Raw genomic sequence first — 22,878 nt, 5'->3', positions numbered from 1 at the left:
TAGTGATATGTTTCCTTTTCTATCCAAATAAGTGAGCATTTACTTAATTTCTTTTATTTAGGTAAAAATACATAGGCTAATAGTGTTTTATCTATTAAAAAGAGGAATATAAACAAATAATAGTACTGTTTCAGATGAACTTTTTTTTAAAAATCGTGTATTTTATGAAAACAACAAATGAGATTATATATTATTATTACAAACTTAGATGTTGTTATAGAGTATCCAATCCCCAAATCCAAAAAAAAAAAAAGAATAGAAATTAGCAGAAAAATTCAGTATCTTTGAAATCACATGTGCCATGGACGATCATTTTGGCTTTTATTATGTAATGTTTTTTTGTGTGGTTTATCACTCAAATATTTTTAACGAAATTTCTAATTTGTCACAATTTTTTTTTAACTTTTCAATATAAGTTCCACTCTTCTAATCACATTGGTAGAGAGCATTGGTACATACTGATAAAGCAAAAAAAAATTAGCATATTAATTAATTAAGTCCTAAAGTTAAAGATGACATAATTTATCTAATTAATTGTATTGCGCTAATTACGTAGAGTTCCCACTTTTTTCAAAAGATTGAATTTAGATTCTTTTGAATAAAGTTAATTACAAAATTAATTGTTTAACTAAAACTGGACGAACCACAATTAAACAGGCAGCTAAATTGAAAAAGCTATTAAAAGTAATTTAAAGATTTTTTTGTCATTATGTCTGCTAAACTAATAATTTTGAGTTAGTTAAAGTGGAAAAGTACCATTATTGTGAATACATAATTAATTATTAAGTGATAGATATTTGATTTCCATTCAGCAGACATCACTACTGTTCTTCGTAGAATTATTAGGAGTTTCTTATATAATGAGTGGCTTTTAAATTAAAAATATATATCGGAAATTGTCACTCAAATCATATAGATTTAAGAAGTGTGATAACTAAATTAATTTAGAGAAATTTTTTTTAACTTTGAGAGATAATATTTTGTCCGACTGATCAAAGTGGTGCGAGCAGTAGCGAAAATACAAATATATAGGTTTGAGTATGAGGTCAAAGTGATTACACTTTTGTTCGTAAGGGTGCACAACTAAATATATATCCATTCCTCAAAGTACGTACATATACATAATTTTTTTCGAAGTTACTTGTTGAAGTGTGATAAACAGACTACATTTGAGTGAAATGTACCTTTAATAGACTTGTAATCATAACAAAAAGGAAACACCAACGATAAGAAGTACTTGAGAAGATCTAAATTGTCTCCACTTTTACTTATAATATAACACAAGTATTGATTGATTTTGTTACTCAACAATAGGGGCAAACAAATAAGTAAATACAGCAAAAGAATTCAACGATGAGATTTCTTCTTCTTTTTTGTACTTAGTAAACTTCATGATTCTACTATTACATTACCATATAATAATATAAACATAAAGCGATTAAACTAGGCATTTTTCGACACTTGACAGCTAAATTTTCACATTGTCCAACAAGTGTAAAGAGTATATGGAATCGGGAATATACAAGCACTGCATATGTTTATACGAATTCTACCAATGGTTAATTCCACCTTCAACTTTAAAACACATTCTTCACAATGCGAACGATTGTATCGCAAATTTGGTTCTTGCTGATTGATTAACTGAACTTGGAGCTCATCTGGCTACCTGCATATTTATTAAATACAAACCAGTAAAATCATATATCATCAACCCAAATGTCTATCGAAAAGAGCACATAAATGAGTTCTTTCCTATGGATCTGCAGAGAATGCCTACCTTGCTGTTAATTCTGATATTCCAAGCATCATTCTTAGGTCCATACATAGGGTCACCGACAACATAAGAAGATGAAGGAACATAACTCTTCAACAGTGGGACTCTGTCGGGAATATAATCATCATCGCTCTCATAATAACACCTTTCCTGATGTGGTCCTAGAGCTTTGAGGATCATTGCGAATAATATGGTTAGCCCCTGCACATGGAAAGATATAGGCAAATGGTCAAACAAGCAAGAATATGAGCGGGGGAAACCTGAAAGGACTTCAACCTGTGATTTGACAACCACCACTGTAGTACTAAAACCTATAACAAAGAAAATGCAACAGATACACATTCTGGTCTAGTAACAAATTCCAGCCACATGAACCCACAATATTATTATCAGACAAATACATGGAAATGGCTGAAAAGCATCAACTAACCTCCCTTATAATCAACAGCCTTAAAATATAAGTTACAGTATAGAAGGCAGAAGACTGGAGTGATTGAGAATGAGTTAAAAGAACAACTCGTTAAGTGTAATAATCACTTGGAACAGGTTTATCTCACTCATTTCAGACAGCGCCGTGTACTAATGATAAATCATATAAAGAAGTTAATTTGAGTATTTATATTGCCAAATAAAAAGAAGGAAAGAGACAGACCTGCACAGTCACTACTGACAAGCCAATCCATTTACAGATGTCAAAGTTATCTTTTACAAAGTGTTTGAGCTCATCGAAATTCCCCGTCGTGTCCTCGGGAAAGTCCTGATCAGGTCAAATCAAATACAAATCAATATCCAAAAGTTTATTAAAAGCTTATTATCTAAGATCAAAACATGTGGTGTGTGTTTATTTGCAGTACCTCTTGCCAGTTTCTGTTAAGGAATACATCTACCGTCACAGCTGCTTCGATCATGAGAAGTAGGAAGACAAAAACCATGTACTATACCACTTAAGGAGAGACATCACAGTGTTAATGGAATAGCCACTTAATGCTGCAGGATTTTAATTTAAATAGCCTCGCACAAAACCCAGAGACGTACATATTAAGTAACTTAACTGAAGAATCTTAAAGAAAAAAGACCACTTCTGATTTACCACTGCCAAGTTGAATAAGGGCATTCATCTTAATCCTAATAGTTTCGAATTAGAAACCATTCCAGTCTCCCATATAAAAGTCTTAGAAGCAGGTCCAAGTTCTCAAGCTTCCGCAGAGCAAAAGGACTAATATCAAATAATGACACGGGAACAAGGACAGTTAAGCATCAAATCAAGAAAGCGAAGAAGAAAGCTTGCTTGGTGAAAGAGCATAGCATGAAAAATGATGTTTAATTCTAATTTCTCGCACATGGTCAATTGCAAAAGAGTCCCTCTCCTTTGTCCTGTACTCAATCACAGGTGTAGAGATTACATCAAACCACAAAACGAAATAGAAACAGTAATCACAAAGAAAGTAATAATTGTTCTTATATTGAAAATTATACCAATAAACAGAACTTAAGTCAAATGCAAGTAGCATTGACAGAAGCAGTAAACAAGAGTATCGTTTATTCTCATTAGTAGAGCAGAAGTTCTGCAGTCCAATCTAGATATAGAATCAACAGAATTTCCCTCTAGAAGGTGAAGACGGTAAAAAGCATCCATTGGTCTGCTCAACTACTAGCTGATTACTACAGAGTAGGATGAAGCTTGTAGGCAACATTCTCAAAACGGACTCATCTCCACCCTGACTCCCACAACCCTCTACAAAGAAAACAACAAACTAAAGGCAGCTGAAAAGACGAATATCATTCAGCATAAATCAATTTAAAGTTAAATAATTGAAAGGATACAATATATAAGCAACAGCCATTAGCAGTTTCTGCAGCAATGTGACCCGAGCAAGTGACTATAGACAAAGTTATTCCAAGACCAAGTGTTGCGTAAATGAACCTACATTGGACCAAAGTTGTGTCACTAAATTTACAATACGAATATCCAAATTTCAAAAAAATAGAGCAAACATCTGACATTTTATGAATCATAAGAATATCAAAATCTTGACAATTATCATTCTCAACACATTTGTATGAGTGTGTGAAATTCTACTATCAAATAAAGAAACACCATCCTATTTTTTACTGAACAAAACTAAAAAGAGAAGGTCTGGGTGGTTTCTACATCTACTTCCATACGCAGTCAATTTCTTATTATAACTACTTCCATCAAGCATTTCATTCATGATGCATGATATCGATATCCTCATATCTATTCGTTTTAAGGTAATAAAATGATTCAAATCACAGTTGGTCCTAGATCCTTCTAAAGATAGTGCAAGTATAACCAATGGTGTGGCCTGTTATTGGTACCTATACTAGTGGGACGATGCAAGCTCTTATTAGAATCGTGTAGTTCGTGCCATAGTGCGAGGTGTGTGACCCCAAGTCTGCTCTATAAGGTCTCACCGTAATGGATCCTATTGAGTACTGGGATACAGAGGACTCAGATAGCTGGGGTACAGTTAATTGAACATGACTCCCGGAAATGAACTTCAATAAAGCAAAAGCAAATTAACATCCCCACCCCTTTGTATCCCACAGCATCCAATAAGCAGAAAATACACACAAATCAAAAGTTAGAGCAAAGTAAAGAAGCAAAAAGAACTCCAATACCCAATTTTTTAAAAAATAAGTCCTAGCTTTTGTTAAAGCAACAAAGATTGTCCCACTATCACGTAAAGTGACTAACTTTCATCAAAATTTTCGGACCCATTTATATGCTAAAGCTCAGGTACATACTGTAAGAAAGTGAAACAACATTTTACCATGGTGCAGGGACATCAGGTCCAAAGAAAGGAGGAGGATAAGGACCCATTTGCTTATGCCAAACCCTAAACATCCAAAGAGCATACAAAATCATCGCAATTCCTACCATTCCAATAACCGAATTCACTAATTTCAACAATGACTGCATACAACTCCTCGCCATCCTCGTCATATTTTGCTTTCCCCCTTTTTTCAACGAAAAATCGATCGGAATTAACAATTCAACTGAATTTAATTCCTGAAAACCCTAACCCTTAATTAATCCTAATTTATTTTGTTCTTAAGGGGATTAGGGTTGTTGGAATCGGAGACGACGACGGAGTCGGAGAAATTTGAAAGAATTTAGTGATTGAATTTGTCGCCGATTACCGATTGAGCTGACGTCGTTACCGTATTAGACGCAATTAGCTGTGACAGTTGGCGATTGTAGAAGAAAAAATGGAAAATACTTATTCAATTTCAATTAGCTTAATTGTATGATTGAGTAAATTAATTTATAAATTGTTTTTTTAATGGTGTGGTCAGTCTTTTGATATATTTTAAATAATATATAATATGGTTGAATAATTGTATGAGATGGATCCTTTCATTTCAAAGTTGTATCGATCATTGATTAGGAAAGGTGATGAGATCCTAGTTGTAGTATTGTATTTAAATAACCTTTTTTGAGATTTTTTTAATAGATAATTTGTACAATATAAAATGTATTTAAAATACGGAAAAGGGCCTAAAATACCCTCAAAGTATTGAAAATGGTACAAAATTACCCTTCATTCACCTATTGGCTCCAAAACGCCCTTCCCACCCACCTATTGGGTCCAAAATACCCTTGTCATCCACATTTTGGTTCAAAATTGACCACTTATTTAACGGTTTTATATTTAAACTATTTAAATATTTTTTAAAATACGTGGCGTTCAACTATTTGTTATAATTTAACTTATTAGTGTAATTTATAAATCAATCTACTACCCACCTATCACTAATTAAATCCCTCTAAATTAATGAACCCGTCACATTATTAATGCAAGCTACTGCCAAATGAGTGTTTTTAAAAAATATATAAGTAAATTATCATACATTCAAGTGGCTACATAAAAATCACCGATAAACTTAAAAGTATGACTATGTTCATCTTAATTATTCTTACGTCTCAATTATGTGATGTTACTTCATAGGTAACTTTTTTTCAAAATAATATATTAAAGGTTTTAAAATAAATCATAAATATTTATAAAATTATATTTAAAAAAAGTGCATGAATTAATTCGGGATGTATTATTTCTTTACCTTTAATCATAAATTTCTAATTCAATTTTGAAAGAAAGTGTCCTCCTAAATAAGCGGTTCAACCTAAATTTAATTGGGGCTTCGATTCGGACTCGAATAATTTTGAATGTCATTTTCAAAAATCTATAATTTCATCGTTTAGTAGTGTTTATGACGATTTTGATATTATAATTGTATTATTAATTGAGTGAGGTTTAGTTAGTAATGAGTGGGTAGTGGATTGATTTATAAATTATATTAATAAATTAAAATTATAATTAATAGTTGAACGCCCAGTATTTAAAAAAATATTTAAAGAGTTTAATTATAAAAAAAATTAAAAAATGGTCAATTTTGAACCCAAAGGTGGATGACAAGGGTATTTTGGAGCCAATAGGTAGATGAAAAGGGCATTTTGGAGCCAATAGGTGGATGAAGGGTAATTTTGTACCATTTTCAATACTTTAAGGGTATTTTAGGCCCTTGTCCGTTTAAAATACATATATTTTTTTTCAAATACTTCAAGAAAGGTCTTTTTCAAAACATATTTGACAGTTAAAAAAAAGTTACAAATTATGATTAAAATGCTAAAGAAACTAAAATTATTGGCAACCAAAATACTACTAAACACAATAGTAAAAAATAAAAGAACAACAATAGTAATAAAATTAAAAGATAAAAATGAAATATACTATCAGTTTCAGTTTCTAAGTGTTGATAACCTTAAAAACACCTCTATTTGACTAACTAAACTTAGATACACTCCCATGCATTTTCGATATGCCACATGACATGACAAGTGGTCTTAAACTTTTGTACGAGCATGAAGTTTTTAATAAAAATTGAGAGAAGTGTAGAACACACTTCTAAACTTGACGAGAATTTAGGGTTGTATTTCACTGATATTGCAAGATCAGGAGTGTATTTAGCTTCAGTTAGTCAAGTAAATAATACTGTTAATAGTTCAAGGATGAAACTAATAATTTGCGTCAAGTTTAAAAGTGTATTTGATACTTATCTCTTCTAATAATGATACTCATACGGAGAAGAGGGAATATAGAAGTTACTCTAAACTAAAATCATGTTCTCCCGTGAAGAAAGGAGAAACCATTTGGTTACCTACTAATTCACCTTCTACCCTAATTCTTTAATATCTAAAGTTGTGTATTGACGAGTTAAAGATAAATCGTGTCTTAGCTAATCACATCTTCCAAAATTTGTTTCTCTACCTCTTCTTAGACCTAACACTTCCAACGGACTCTCGTGCCTTTTCTATATATGCCCAAATTATTTCACTCTCACTTCTCGTATCTTGTCCGCGTAGGTGGTAAGCCACTCCACCCTGCTCTCTATATGTATATCTTTGTTCCTTGTCTTATCTTACTTGGTATATCAACACATTCATCTGTGCATCCTTATTTCTGTTACTTTCATCTTCTAAACGTGTGAGTTCTTAACTTACCAACACTCTGTCTTATACAATATAATTAATCTAAAAATCACTTCATAAAACTTACCATTAAGTCTCGCTAGCAAATTAAAAATCCAAAATATTTTTTGCAGGAAAAGCAACGTAATGGAATGGTCATAGTTTGTTAATGATGAAGTTTCTCTTTGGTTCATAAAATTCCGTCAAGGAACATTTTTCTGCTCTTTTTTTTTCTTGAACTTACATTCTGAATTCATAAAATGATTGCATCTAACAAGAAGTTGCTGTGGTGTAGTGGTTATCACGTTAGTCTTACACACTAAAGGTCCCCAGTTCGATCCTGGGCAGCAACATTATGTTTTTTTATTATTGCAATTTCACTCGTCATGCCTAACTCGATAATAGCAAGTTGATACTTTTTTTTATTGAAGGTTTTATTGCAATTTCAACTCATCATGCGTAACTTGATGATAAAAAGTAACATTTTTCTATTGAAGGTTTTTTGCAATTTCAACTTATCATGCCTAACTCGATAATTACAAGTTAACATTTTTCTATTGAAGGTTTTATTGCAATTTCAACTCATCATGCCTAAACTCGATAATAACAAGTGAACAATTTTCTGTTGGACCTTCATAGTGTTGTTTTTTTCTTCGACTCCGTATCTAAAAAGACTCAACTTGATTTCATATGATGTTTATGCTTTCTCATTTTAAAATGTGCATTAATAGATTTTTATAAAATTGAATATAATAACACGTTTGTGATATAAACGCATGTATCTCGTCACTCCAAAAGGATATTTAAATTAACTTAAAAGTTGATGAAATTTATTTTTAGGTCAGTTTTTGACTTGTGAATGTTTAACAAAATAAAAAAATACTTACAATCCAAAAAAAAAAAATCTATATATGTATATAAATGAGGATCATAGAGGAGGTGATGTGGCAGCTCTCTATGACCTGTATTCATTTTTTCTTATTTTTCTTCTTTTACTTGACATTTTTTCTTATTTTTTTCTTATAAACTTATGCCTCTTTAACTATATAAATTATATTCTTAAATTAGTATTAATAATATTCATAACCCTCAAACCTTCCATATTCATAACCTCTTAAACCTTTCATATTCATAACTTCTAATTATTTAATGTGAAAGGTTACATTAACACTATAAAATCACATTAAAATTGTGTGTTATTTTGTAGTCATCTTTGGGTAGAGAATTAGTGGAAGAAATGTTACAATATTTGCAAGCTTTGAGGTGCATTATTTTTTCAAATATTATTTCATATATTACTTTTAATTAGCAAGTAAGGCTAATATGTCATCATATTTTTATTTCTTCTAGATAAATTATTTTGTTTTATTATCTTTCAGATTTATTTTATGACTAATAATGTATTTGTTATTATTTTTCTTGACTCTTGTATATAAGATGAAATGATAACATCAAGCGATGAAGATTAGTGGATTTTGAGTTATATATATTGATTATTTGTCCAAAATGATTATGTAGGAGATTTTATGATTAAATGTAATTTTCCCTTATTCTTTATGAGATATAATATTTTATTTTGTTAACTTTGAGATTCATTTTAGGACTAATAATTTATTTGTTATTATTTTTCTTGACTCTTGTATATAGGATGAAATGATAACATCAAGCAATGAAGATTAGTGGATTTTGAGTTATATATATTGATTATTTGTCCAAAATGATTATGTAGGAGAATTTATGATTAAATGTAATTTTCCCTTATTCTTTATGAGATATAATATTTTATTTTGTTAACTTTGAGATTCATTTTAGGACTAATAATTTATTTGTTATTATTTTTCTTGACTCTTGTATATAGGATGAAATGATAACATCAGGCATGAAGATTAGTGGATTTTGAGTTATATATATTGATTATTTGTCCAAAATGATTATGTAGGAGAATTTATGATTAAATGTAATTTTCCCTTATTCTTTATGAGATATAATATTTTATTTTGTTAACTTTGAGATTCATTTTAGGACTAATAATTTATTTGTTATTATTTTTCTTGACTCTTGTATAGTATGAAATGAAAATATTCAGAGAAGGAGATTAATGGATTTTGAGCTATATAGTGATTATTCTTTATTCTTTTTAGGTCCTTAAGAAGTAATGTTTCTATTATATTATTTCCTTTTGAATGATTTATGTTTTGTCAAAAATGATTATATGTGTTTAAATGTAATTTTCTCCTTATTTTTTTATCTTTTTCTTCTTTTGGTAGATAATTTTTTAACTTATTTAATAAAATTTACCGATTATAGAAGATATATCTATAATGAAAATGGTTAGACATTCTTGCATAATTTGAGTTTACAAGGAAAAATAATTTGATATGTCTAATATAATTACAACTCTTTCTTTGTTGAATCATACATTTAATATTATTTGTTTATGTTCATGAAGATAGAAATCCTGAGTTTTTTTTTTTAAAAAACACCTAATTTATTTCCTTAGACCTCTATATGATTCTTAGATAATTTAACTATATATAATGATAACACTCTTCAAAAATAATTATTTGTATAGGTAAATCCATCTCTCACTTTTTTATTGATAATATTAGTTTATTGTGTTTGTGGCTTATAATATATTAAAACATAGAAGTAGAAGTCGATATGCTAATTAAAGAAATATGTACATATACTTTCATAATCCGGTGAAACAATTTTTATTAACAAAAATGATAGAACATAAGAATGTAAAGTTAATTTATTGTTTTTAAAATACACATGGTTTTATCAATATTATTTATTAATATGTAAAATTACAATTTTTAAAATTTTCATTTTTGCTGTTTTTCTTAGAATATTTCAAGTTGTTTATTAATAAGTCTTTATATTTTCATATTTGTTATTTTTCCGGAGTTCTAAAGTTATTTCAAAATTACGATTAATTTATAATTTTAAAAATTTAGTTGGTTTCCTACCTTTCTATTTGCTTATAATAAAATATTTGTCTCAATAACTCTAATTTGTTTGTTTTTCATTTTCTACAATTAATGTTCTTTATTAGTGTAATAATGTACAAATATTACTCTTATTATGTTATAAAAGTTCAAAGTCATAAAATTAATCCTCTTAATTATTGTGACTTTTTATTCTTAGGAATTTATTATGTTAAATGTAATATTTATTTAAAATGTGAAATATATTTTTTAATATTTTGTGTTTAAGTCAAACAAAACTAAAAGAAATAGGAATTGTGTATGTGTCATTTTCTTGAATCTTTTTTTCGTAGTTAATTTTCTCTTTTGTTCTCTTTTATGTAATTTTTAAATTTTACATTTTTTCTCAATATAAGTTGTCCCAAAAATAATTGGATATCTAAACCTAAGTATAATGATAATAATAATAATAATAATAAGTATGAAATTTAACTAACTAAGATTTTTAAACTTTTCTTATTTAAAATTTAATTATTAAAAAGTTATTAATACAAATATTAAATTAATCTAATATTGTACAATAAAAATAATTAAAACATGTGATGATTGGGTCATGACCAGGACAAGTAATAGTAATTGTGGATAATGATTTATAATAGTGTTGGCTAACTATATAGTCACGAATACTAACTATTAATAGCAATCCGAGTTATACATTGCCAAAAAATTATACTAAGAATATAATTTATAAAATTACAAATAAGTATAAAAGAACGATTAGATTTCAAGTTTACATAAATAAAAATCTCAAATAAAAAAGAAAAAAATATCACAAGTTTACATTTAAGTAGTTCTAATATTACCCAATTCTTATTACCTTCCCTTTTTCTCTATAAAATTTATTTTTAATATTTAACTTTTCGAAGTTCACGTATATTGATTTCTTAATAAATTTTATATTTAATCTAAATATTTTCATAGTTTCTCTTCTATAAAATTATGTGATTAACAAAAAAATCTTTTTATTAAAATAATTATTGATATTAATATGTAATTTTATTTTAATCTTTTTCATAACCGCGTGAAGCACGACTAAGTACATTAATTTTAAATAAATTAAAAAATATTTGATAAAGTAAAAATAACTTAAAACAACTCAAAAACCAAAAGTAGACCTCTGGATACTTTAAATATTTTTTTGAGTTAACATCATTTCAATTTAATTTTTTATTTTTTGAGTTAAAAACTAGTTTTCTGTGGTATTATTGGGATATTGCATAGTTTTGTTCAAATATGAAGATGAATTTGGTGGGCTACCCGACAACGACAAGCATTTGACACTCATTCTCCGGCCCTAATCCAAACACCGCAAATCTCTACCCTCACACTGAGCTCAAAGTGTTGCCGGAAGTCAAATTAAGCGAAATATGAATGGGTTACTTCTCCGTGGACCTGCAATTTGTCTTTCATCCCTGAAATTTACTCAACATTTTCACAATCATTTCTACCCTTCCAAGTTCTTCCGATCAACACCTTATCCCAAATGCAATTGCATAAAAAATAAGGACACACAAATTGTCCCCGAGGTACTCCCCTTTCCCCTGTATTTTGGCATGGTGCAAAAGAAAATTGATTGAAATGAATGATTGGTATAAGCAGAGAACGTTTATTTTTTTGGTAGTATGTTCTGAATTTCAGTATAATACTCTGCACTCTGCGGTCCAATTTATGTGGCATTTTTTGATTATGAGAGTTAACTTGACTAATTTTAAAGCTAAATTGGTGTGTAGGGTGTTGAATTTGAAATCTTAGATGAAATAGTAGTGAAAACTAGTGGAGTAGAGGCGAATCGAGGATTTAGAGTCTGGTTTCAGAGTGGTGTTATTTTTTTTTTCTTAAAAAAGATATACGTTCTTTTTGCACGTGTTTATATGGTCTAAGCCGAAAGCAATAGGTTCAGTTGAATCCACCGAAAACAGCTAAATCTGCCTCAACGAGGAGATGAAAAAGGTGGTTACTAGTTAGTTTGGAGAGGAACTTGTTTTAAGACCATTCTACCTTTATTGGCAAGTTTAATGTAGCTGCCCAAAACTTGAACAGTTTGACATGTTATTGTAAAGATTGAGAGAGCTTTGGGAAATTTTGATATTGAGAAATGAAAAATTGGTTCTCACACGATGTGGGAGAGATGCTACTTATACAAGAAGAAGAAATATAACAAACTTTCTAACTAACTCTTAACTGAACCTAACAATATTAATAACAGAAAATAAGAACTAATTACACTTAATTAGTTAACTAACTACTTATAACACTATCTATTATCTTCAATAGTCCCCCTCAAGCTAGATGTATTGAAAACATTTAATACACCTAGCTTGGCCAGTAAGAAGTCATGTTGAGATCTTCCCAAGGCCTTTGTTAACAAATCTGCTTGCTGCTCTTTAGTATTGATGTAGCTTGTCTTGATCAATCCTTGTTGCAACCTTTCACGGATAAAATGACAATCAATCTCAATATGTTTTGTACGTTCATGAAAAACTGGATTTGCTGCTATTTGCATAGCAGCTTTGTTGTCACAATGTATGATAGTTGGTTCATGCACATTCATTCCCAATTCCTTGAACAAGTTATTCACCCAAACAACTTCAGCTGTTAATGTTGCTAAGCTTCTATATTCTGCTTCTGCAGAACTTCTAGAAACTGTATTTTGTTTCTTAGACTTCCATGCTATTAAAGATTTCCCATACTTCAAGAGATAGCCAGTCACTGATCTTCTGGTGTTTGGACAGGCAGCCCAGTCTGCATCACAAAAACCAGTGAGCTGTGCTTGTTTATCAGAACTCATGAGTATCCCCAGACCTGGTGCTGTTTTAACATATTTAACCACCTTCAATGCTGCATTCCAGTGAGAAAGTGTTGGTTTCTGCATGAATTGGCTTAAACACTGAACTGAGAAAGCAATATCAGGCCTTGTGTTAGTAAGGTACAGTAGTTTGCCAATCAACCTTTGATATTTGTTTATATCAGTAAATAGTTCATCATGGACATCTTGCATATAATCAGCACTTGTAAGCTTCATATTTGTCTCCAAAGGTGTTAAAGATGGTCTAGCTCCTGACAATCCTGTTTCTGAAATTAACTCTAATGCATATTTCCTTTGATTCATCACTATGCCTTGTTCTGATCTGCAGAATTCTATTCCCAAGAAGTACCTCAATTCTCCCAAATCCTTTATTTTAAAATGAAGATGCAGAACCTGCTTTGTCTCCTGTATCAGTGCATGATCATTTCCAGTAATCAACAAATCATCCACATAAACCAACACAATTACTAGTGCTGACTTCTTCCTCTTTGTAAACAAGGAGTAATCCAAATGACTTTGTATGTATCCAGAATTCAACAATGCATCAGTGAGCTTAACATTCCATTGCCTAGATGCTTGCTTGAGACCATATAATGACTTTTTTAGTTTACAAACTTTATGCTCCCCCCGACTTATGAAACCTTTAGGAAGTTCCATATATACTTCTTCATCCAAATCACCTTGTAAAAATGCATTGAAAACATCCATTTGAAATATTTGCCAATTTTCAGCAGCTGCAATTGCAATAATAGTTCTAACAGTAACCATTTTCACAACTGGTGAAAATGTCTCCTGATAATCAACTCCCTCAGTTTTACTGTATCCTTTAGCTACAAGCCTAGCTTTGAACCTGTCAATCTCTCCAGTGGCTTTGTATTTTATTTTAAACACCCATTTACAGCCTATGGCATGTTTCCCTGAAGGCAAAGTCAAAACCTTCCATGTACCATTATCTTCTAATGCAACAATTTCTTGTTTCATGGCTTCTACCCATCTTTGATCCTGAATAGCTTCTTCATATGTTTTGGGCTCAACTTCTGCAGACATTGTATTCAAATATGTCTGATAAGATCCAGACAAATGACTATATGACATATAGTTGGCTAAAGAATGAGGATGAACTGAATTAGTCAGATGAGTAACATAATCTTTCATCCACACAGGTGGATGAGACATTCTTGAAGAAACTCTGGGCACAGGACCAGGCACATCAACCACATTGTTATCACCATGCTCTTCAGTAATGTCCTCAGAAACATGCTCAGTAGGAACAAGTGTTTGTTCAGCATGTTCATCTAAAGTCTCAACATCTAATGGTGTATGAACTTCAGCAATGTCATAATCACAAAATGGCTGCTCAATGAACACTCTCACATGCTCATCCTTCAGCTGACTGAATGGAAATATGTGTTCTTTGAACACAACATCTCTGTTCACAATAAACTTTCTTAGAGCCAGGTTGTATAGCATATATCCCTTTTGAGTTAGAGAGTACCCCATCATAACACATTGATCAACTCTGGAAGAAAACTTATCTTCCTTAACAGATTTAGTTGCATAACATAAGCATCCAATTGTTCTTAGATGATCTAATTGTGGTTTAGTCTTGTGAAAGACTTCATATGGTGACCTTCCCTGTAATACACTTGTGGGCATTCTGTTGATCAAATATACAGCAGCTAACACACATTCACCCCAAAATTTAATAGGAATGGACCCTTGAAATCTAAGAGCCCTTGCCACTCCAAGAATGTGTCTATGCTTCCTTTCCACCACTCCATTTTGTTGTGGAGTGTGTGGACAACTACTTTCATGAACAATTCCCAAAGAAGTAAACAATGTTTTACATTCATTGTTAAAGAACTCTGTACCATTGTCTGATCTTACTCTTTTGATTTGCTTATTAAACTGATTTTTAACTAACACAAAAAAGGACTTCAAGGTAGCAAGAACATCACTTTTATGTCTCAGTAAGAACAACCAAGTCACCCTTGAATTATCATCCACAACAGTCAAAAAAAATCTAAAACCATTATGAGTAGTATGTCTATATGGTCCCCATACATCAAGATGAATGAGATCAAAAACATCATTAGTTCTAGAGTTGCTCATAGGAAATGAAAGCCTGGTCTGTTTGGCTAATGGACATATAGGACAATCATCACATACTCCTACAGGAACACTTTGATACAATTGCTTTAAGACTCTATATGAAGGATGTCCCATTCTGTAATGCCATATCATAAACTGTGAATTTGCCTTGTTCATGGAGCTTCTGTCATCAACATTTGCAGCAACTGCCTTTTCTTCTGACAGATTTCTAGGAAAGTAATACAACCCATCATTTTCTTTACCAATCCCCTTCACCTCTCCATTGAAGAGGTCCTGAAATATGCAGAATTTAGGAAAGAATTGGACAGAACACTTTAACTGTCTTGTTAATTGGGACACTGATAATAGATCATGTTTAAGTTCAGGGACAACTAGAACATTTTCAAGTTCTTCATTAGTTGATATCATGCATGCTCCTGATTGTGTAACTAATGTAGTTTGACCATTAGGCAGATAAACCTTTCTCCTGTGTTCTTGTTGTTTCTGCTAATCTTATCTAAATTTTCAGATTTAGATGTCATGTGACATGTAGCTCCTGAATCCACTATCCAATGACCTTTCTTGCTAAACATATTATGTTCATTACTTGCATTCATAGCATCATCACAACTTCTTCTTCTATCACATTCTAGTAAAGAATCAAAATCATTGGAAATACCTGCCATGTTGACCTCAGCCTGCTTTTCTTCATTCAATAGCTTCATTATCTTTCGATATTGGTCAGGAGTGTATGTCGATTTCATTGCCAGTGCTTGTAAATTTGTTCGAACAGAATTGAGATCATGTGATCCTTGTTCATTTTTATCTCCTTCATTGACTACTCCAAACACATCTTCCTCACCATTTCTATCAACTTGTACATTATTTGCTATGCCTTTTCCTTTGTTTACAGTCATTCCAGTATCTGATTTCTTTTTGAACTTCCAATCTTCAGGATATCCTACCAACTTATAACAAATATTTTTAGTGTGTCCATGCAACTTGCAGTGTTCACAAAATAGGTTCCAATTTACCTTCTTCTTACTGTTGTAACCTTTATCTCCATCACCACGACCTGTGTTTCTATAACCATAACCACTTCTATTATATTCACCTTTGTCTCCATCACCACGATCTGTGTTTCTATAACCATAACCACTTCTGTTTGCATATAATGTTGTGGCCTCAATTACATCTCCTCCATTTCGCAAGCCAGAAGTGATTCTTTGATTTTCATCTGAAACTATCATGGCATATGCTTTGCCAACAGTTGGCAAAGGATTCATCATTAATATCTGGCTTCGTGCAGGGCCATAGATCTCACTTAACCCCATTAGAAATGCAAACAATCGCAGATAATGCATATGATCCACATATATTCTAGATCTATCACAATTACATGAAGGAGGTGGAACAAGTGCATCAAATTCATCCCAAAGCAACCTTAACTTGGTAAAATAAGCTGAAACAGTTAGGTTACCTTGATGAATTGTACATATGTCCCTGTGAAGTTGGTACACTCTAGAACCATCCACCTTATCAAATCGTTCCTTCAGATCCTCCCACACCATCGCAGCATCTGAAGCATATACAATTCCACTTAACAACTCTTTCGAAACTGTATTCATAATCCATGCTAAGACAAATGCATTGCATTTTCCCACTGTTCTTCCAACTCAGGTGTATAATCACTCTTTCTGCAGGTTCCAAGTACAAAACCAAGCTTACTCTTAGCTCGGAGGTTTATAATCATCGATCTACTCCACAAAGAGTAGTTTTCTGAACCAGTAAGTTGAACTGTAGTCAATACAGATCCAGGAGTATCCGAAGGATGAAGATGAAGAGGATGATTTCTCTTTGATTCTATCATCTCAAGCGTTTCTGCTGCACGAACTGATGCAGACGATTGAACCACTGGCGTTGCACTTTCGATCACCATTACAAGCTACTGAAGCTCTGTTTCTGCTTGACTTCAAAAAATCAGAATCGAACTATTAGATTGAATCAAAAAATTATTGATTCACAGCTCTGATACCATGTAAAGATTGAGAGAGCTTTGGGAAATTTTGATATTGAGAAATGAAAAATTGGTTCTCACACGATGTGGGAGAGATGCTACTTATACAAGAAGAAGAAATAGTAACAAACTTTCTAACTAACTCTTAACTGAACCTAACAATATTAATAACAGAAAATAAGAACTAATTACGCTTAATTAGTTAACTAACTACTTATAACACTATCTATTATCTTCAATAGTTATTGTTAGTCATTGTTGAGTAAAGGGCTGGACCAGACTCTATGCCTACATGAAAGCGGGCTACTTGTGGGGTTCTAACTTACTATGAAGAATTTGTACCAAACACTTCGTCCTAAAGGGAATGAGCAGCAATGATATGAGAAGATGAGGTAGCTAAAGTCTTAAGCCAAAAGGAATGGGCTAGTGATTGAGGCACGGGAGAAAAGAGGTCTCAGATGTTAATCCTAGTTACAACACTTGATATCAATCCATTTTCTCTCTTTGGTGGACGGGATCACCCTGGAAGCCCTATGCTTGTTGGCTGGATAGTCTGCCAGGTGGTTAATCGAGGCATGAGCAAAATAATCCAGTAACCATCCATATCAATTGTTCGAGAGACTTAACCTGCAGGAAATATGTTAAGCAGATTGATCGATCCTCAGTACTCCATGATGTGGACATAGGATGTTGTGAGCTTTTCAGTCATTCAGTGTACTAATAGATTCTGTTGTGTAACTAATAAATTGAATCAAGTTGAAAAATGAAGCACCAACGTGTGGGGTAGAGTGGTTCAAAACCCAGTCGAACTTTCTTGAAAATAGTTACTTGTATTTATAAGATCAAACTAGTTCCACTGATTAATCAACATGGAAATGGATAGTCATGAAATGTTGGTGATAAAGCAGAGCTTGTACTCAGTTTTCTATTCCAAAATTTGTGCAATATTTTCATTCAGAAATATAAGTGTACATTTTTCAACTTAATAGGGATTCTCGGTCCTTAAATCAGATACTCCTTGTGATAGGGGAAGTTTGTGGAGCAGCATGGCTTTCTACCTATTCAGTGTGCATGTTCCTTTAAGTTTTGGTGGCTTGTCTGCTGTTACCAGCATACTGCATCGTTCAGTTCTTGATCCACAAACCGAGGTGAGTAAGATTTCTATATAACGTTATAAACTGTTATTATTCTACTGCTGTGAGCTAGTTTTTATGAATTGTGATATAGTTAAAGAGATATACACATAATTTCTCATGTTCTGTGTTGCTTCTTGTGACTGGCTCAAAGTAAAAAAATCACGCGTCTTTCATTTCCTTGTTGGGCACAGAAGTTCTGACTATTATAAATTAATTCCATCGAACCAAATCTGTGGAACTCAGAAGGGAAACATATCGCACTATGGTAGTAGCATTTGAAACGTCTAAATTCTCAACTAGAAAATAGTCCGTTAACTTGTGATTTTAATCAATTTGATGGTACTGTTGCTTGTTTTTCACCACAGGCATCATGCTTAGTTGTACTTCAGATGTTAGAGCTTATTGTGGTTCTGCTTCTTTTAAGATGTACGGGTAATCCCCAATACAAGCTTCGTGATTTCTTTCAAGAGAAGCAATCAACCAGAGAAAGGAACTGGTTACTTGCGTCAGCTCTTGGCTTTGTGTTCTTGGTTGTTTTAGTTTTCATAACATCAATTATCGCTGACACGTTGGTTGGTACTAAGGTAAGCTGTTTCCATTTCCTTTTTCAGCTGCAATATCAATTTGATTGTTGAAATGTTTTTGTAGCTGAAACATATGTTTTAGCTTAGAAGTATGCAAAACTAAAGCACCAGACAAGTTGGTAGATTTTGAGTGTGTATGTTATTGATCGAGTTATTTGCATTTTAAACTTGTTCAATCTAGAAATATCGTGGGAGATAAAGTAAATGTGCATTTACAGATGCATTTTCTCGTCTATCTTCATCGTAGTCTCGCTGTATGGTGTGAGAAAGTGAATATTATTTCATGAACATTGCAGGAAGTTAACAATCCAATCTTGAAGGAAATTCTCTCGAGTGGTCCAATATCGACAACATCATGCATTCTAGTCTACTGTATCATCACCCCTTTTCTAGAAGAAATCGTCTACAGAGGTGTCTTCTTAACCGCGCTTTCCTCCACAATGAAATGGCAAGAAGCAGTGATTGTTAGCTCAGTAGTTTTTAGTGCAGCTCACTTTTCTGCTGAAAATTTCATACAATTATTCATCATAGGTTTAATCCTTGGATGCTCTTATTGCTGGAGTGGAAACTTAAAGTCTTGTATTGTAATTCATTCATTATACAATGCTTTAACCTTACTAATAACATATACATCATGAGTTGTTGATAATGAATTTCTCTTCTTGAAGTATTATTTTTTCGTATAATAGTGCATTCATTATCTCAAAATTCTGTATAGACTTGGGAGAACATGGAAATATGATTATGTTAAAGGGAAGTATAGTTGTTATTGAGCATTTGCCAGGTGAGATTTGATTCAAAAGGAATCATTACTCTTTAAAAGTTCAAAATCTTTTTGTCTTCACTTTTAATGCGTTGAAGCTGTCAATGGAGTAGAAGCAGAAGGCCCACTTCCCACCCGTTGCTAACATTACTTTTAAAGAAAAAAGAAAGTCCAAAAATACGCATTAGGATCAAACGTTTATCATTAAATTTAAAAATATAATTGATAAAAAAGACTTAAATTTCATTTCTTAACTGAGTTCATTAGGGGTGTACTTGATTCGGTTTGGATCGATTATTGATTAAAATTAAACCAAATTAATCTAGTCGGGTTTTTAAATTTCTAAAATCAAATCAAACTAAACGAAAAAAATAACCGTCGGTTTGATTCAATTTTTCTCTTTTATTCGGTTTGAAAGTAATAGCTATTTTTTGAGGACTTACGTCGAATAACACAAAGTACATGAAGAATCCAAAAACAGTATTATCGGTCCTATTAAACAATTAAGCAATACTAAAATTATCATTACACGAATAAAATGTTTCAATTAAGAAAAAATCTGATTATTTTATGTAAAGTACGGTAGGTAAAGACTAAAATGATTTGGATGGACTTGACTTAAGATTGTTATAGTTGGGCTTGAAAAATTTGTAAAGTTAAAAACTTAAGTTAATTAAAATTTAACAAAATAGTTATATTTTATTTATAGATAATATATAAATAGTTATAAAATTTATACATCTAATTTATCGATTCAATTTGATTGTTTTTAGTATAATAAAAAATCAAACCAAACCCAACCAAATACAATTTATTTAAAACCGTCTAGTTCGTATTACGATTCAGTTTAATTTTTTTAATCATAATCATGAACCACCTTAGAGTTTATTATGCAAGTGTCATGTAATTCGATAATAGAGACCATCCTACCCCCTCATGAGCCTTACCATAGGCTGATGTTGACATTACCCAACAATCCCTCCTCCAAAACTTAGCTCATACGAGACATATTGCTCTTTGAAATTAAATTCATAATTTTATTTCTAATATCACTTATTAGAATTTAACGATTATTATTATGTAAAAAGAAAAAGAAATCTCATTTTCTCATAAATATGTGCAAGTTGTACAGAAATTGACAGACATTCATGTTTAGCTGGTTCAAATGTAAACAACATGTCTTGCTAGTCGTTGGTTTTATGCTGTCATGAAAAAGCTTTTCTCTGTCTAAAGACTTTTTGTTCAAATTTTATTCGTAGGTGGTCCACACAGCGCTCAATGACCACAATTTCCGCTAAACCTATTCAAATATGCCAAGTAACAACATTGACAAGTTGTCGTCGTTAAATATTTATTTGCATCGGATATTTATACAAATATATTATAAAAATAGTGTTTATGGAGATAACTCAAAGTGTTTAAACGTGCAATTTAATAATTAGAGCTGTTATTCATTAACTACCCCTTTTGTTTAATAGTTCGCTATTGATTTGACACATATTTTAAAAAATAATTATTATGTTACTTATTAAATTTAATAGTTAAAAAAATATATTTATAAACCTAAATTGATGAATTATCTTTTAATTTTTTAAATTGTATAAATATTATTGAATAATAATTTTAATATGGTAGACAAATAAATATGGACGTTCCGAATAATAAGAAGAATCCAGGTCCCTCTGGAACAGCGCAACGTGTATATCTATTTGATGCGTTGGATTCCACTAAGTCTAATTTTTTTTTTTTTATCTTTTATTTTATATAAACCTTAGCTTTCACATTTTTCTTTGAGACCACTACAAGTTAACATATATTCTTGAAAATTTTGATTTTTTTTTTCATCCTCTCTTTCAAAAAGACTTTGATAGTGAAAAAATGGGTGGATTTGAGAAACAAGTTAAGGAAAGAGCAAAAGAGTTGAAGACATTTTTCAAAAAGGGAGTGAAAATTGTTGGAGAATCTTGCAAGAAGGGTTGGCACAAGGTCAGACACATGAGGAGTTGATTTTTATATTTATTTTTTTTTTGAAAATTTAGATGAAAAAGATTTGTTCTTTGTTTTTTTTTTTTCCTTATAATTTTGTGATTTTTGAGGGGTTTTGGAATTTGGGTTTGGGTATTGGGATAGAGTTGGTTACTATATTTTGTGATTTGTAGCTAATTTGGGTGTTGAATTGTAAACATTTCTCTTTTGTATTATTTTTTTTGGTAGGGTTTGTAATTGTTTGAATTTGTGCTATTGGAAGTGCTACCTTGGTATTAATTGATTTATTCCTGTGGTCATTTGCTATGAAATTTATCATGTGTATTAGTTTATTTTATATTTAGTTGGGGTAATTAGGTATTTATTAAATTATTTATTTTATTATTTTTATTTTAGTGATTGAGATAATTTTATCTCATGTACGATGAAAATTCGATAATCATGACTCCTATATAAAAGAATTACATTGATAAAAACACAGACCTAATAATTTAGGTCTAGTTTATTAAAATTTGTGTCTTTTGTTCTTTAAATTATTTAATTCTAATGCCTTCGGAAGATGAAAACATAGGCACAATAATTTAAGTTTTGTCTAGTAAAACAGTGGGACTTGCCGGTTAAGATTGTAGTGAATTTTATTATTTTATTTTATCTTTTGCACAATATTAAAGATTGCGGAAAAAAAGAGGGAGTATAAATTTAAACTCGAACGGGTCGTTTGGTGTAAAATGCATAACACAGGGATTATTAACGTATGAATGTATAATATAAAAATTAGTAATGTAGGGTTTAGTAATGCAGAGATTGATTTTATCAAGTGTTTGGTTCATTGTTTCCATCTAATTTTATGATTGATTTAAGACTTTAGAAAAATTTCTTTCCTATTATACTCTTGGGTTTTTCATTTTATTTAACTAGTCGATTATTTAAATGCTAAAATATAAAAAGAAATTATTATTAATTTTTGAGGGGGTGATAAGCCACTATCCTTAATAATACAATACATTTCTAATCTTTTATTGGTCAAATATACATTAAATTTAATATAGTTTTAAGACTATTTAAATTATTCAAATAGATAAAACTTATTTTTTTTAAAAAAAAGAAATACTTCATGTGGTCAATCGACAACATTAAAAAATATTTTAAAAAATGAACGCAATATAGCAATTCAAACATGAAAAGGGAAAAAAATAGTTTTTAAATCGTTAAATTATATGGAACGAATTTGGAGAAT

The 22,878-nt window shown here is 31.1% G+C and overlaps 3 protein-coding genes and 1 non-coding gene across 4 annotated transcripts; 2 read left to right on the top strand and 2 right to left on the bottom strand.

Annotated features, from left to right (window-relative positions):
- Nucleotides 1–1,262: 1,262 nt before the first annotated feature.
- LOC107026270 (tetraspanin-19) lies at nucleotides 1,263–5,062 on the bottom strand. The gene is made up of 6 exons (XM_015227178.2): nucleotides 4,570–5,062; nucleotides 3,599–3,698; nucleotides 2,629–2,709; nucleotides 2,427–2,531; nucleotides 1,778–1,975; nucleotides 1,263–1,666 (listed from the first exon to the last, which is right to left on the bottom strand). Exons 1-6 carry the CDS (start codon nucleotides 4,740–4,742, stop codon nucleotides 1,655–1,657), a joined length of 669 nt encoding a protein of 222 aa, XP_015082664.1. The 5' UTR covers nucleotides 4,743–5,062; the 3' UTR covers nucleotides 1,263–1,654.
- Nucleotides 5,063–7,548: 2,486 nt separating this feature from the next.
- TRNAV-UAC lies at nucleotides 7,549–7,621 on the top strand. The gene has a single exon. It is a non-coding gene; the product is annotated as a tRNA-Val (tRNA).
- Nucleotides 7,622–11,474: 3,853 nt separating this feature from the next.
- LOC107024131 (uncharacterized protein MCAP_0715) lies at nucleotides 11,475–19,559 on the top strand. The gene is made up of 4 exons (XM_015225030.2): nucleotides 11,475–11,784; nucleotides 18,162–18,320; nucleotides 18,674–18,892; nucleotides 19,189–19,559. The coding sequence occupies exons 1-4, from the start codon at nucleotides 11,626–11,628 to the stop codon at nucleotides 19,528–19,530; spliced, it is 879 nt and encodes a 292-aa protein (XP_015080516.1). The 5' UTR covers nucleotides 11,475–11,625; the 3' UTR covers nucleotides 19,531–19,559.
- On the bottom strand, nucleotides 14,228–16,852 carry LOC114078082. The gene is made up of 2 exons (XM_027918717.1): nucleotides 15,835–16,852; nucleotides 14,228–15,449 (listed from the first exon to the last, which is right to left on the bottom strand). The coding sequence occupies exons 1-2, from the start codon at nucleotides 16,781–16,783 to the stop codon at nucleotides 15,415–15,417; spliced, it is 984 nt and encodes a 327-aa protein (XP_027774518.1). The 5' UTR covers nucleotides 16,784–16,852; the 3' UTR covers nucleotides 14,228–15,414.
- Nucleotides 19,560–22,878: the final 3,319 nt, after the last annotated feature.

Source organism: Solanum pennellii, chromosome 7 (genome assembly GCF_001406875.1).
Source record: "Solanum pennellii chromosome 7, SPENNV200".
NCBI lineage: Eukaryota > Viridiplantae > Streptophyta > Magnoliopsida > Solanales > Solanaceae > Solanum > Solanum pennellii.
Note: the sequence above shows the minus strand (reverse complement) of the source record. Positions and strands in the feature narration are given on the sequence as shown.

Excerpts from the sequence above, each read along its gene's own strand:
- LOC107026270 (XM_015227178.2), bottom strand. The coding sequence starts at position 4,742 with ATGACGAGGATGGCGAGGAGTTGTATGCAGTCATTGTTGAAATTAGTG. Across the intron at positions 2,532-2,628 it reads TTAACAGAAACTGGCAAGAG|GACTTTCCCGAGGACACGAC; the intron begins GTACTGCAAATA and ends TGACCTGATCAG. Across the intron at positions 1,976-2,426 it reads TGTCAGTAGTGACTGTGCAG|GGGCTAACCATATTATTCGC; the intron begins GTCTGTCTCTTT and ends TTCCATGTGCAG.
- LOC107024131 (XM_015225030.2), top strand. The coding sequence starts at position 11,626 with ATGAATGGGTTACTTCTCCGTGGACCTGCAATTTGTCTTTCATCCCTG. Across the intron at positions 11,785-18,161 it reads ACACACAAATTGTCCCCGAG|GGATTCTCGGTCCTTAAATC; the intron begins GTACTCCCCTTT and ends TCAACTTAATAG. Across the intron at positions 18,321-18,673 it reads TTCTTGATCCACAAACCGAG|GCATCATGCTTAGTTGTACT; the intron begins GTGAGTAAGATT and ends TTTTCACCACAG.
- LOC114078082 (XM_027918717.1), bottom strand. The coding sequence starts at position 16,783 with ATGAATACAGTTTCGAAAGAGTTGTTAAGTGGAATTGTATATGCTTCA. Across the intron at positions 15,450-15,834 it reads GGCTGAGGTCAACATGGCAG|GACCTCTTCAATGGAGAGGT; the intron begins GTATTTCCAATG and ends TGCATATTTCAG.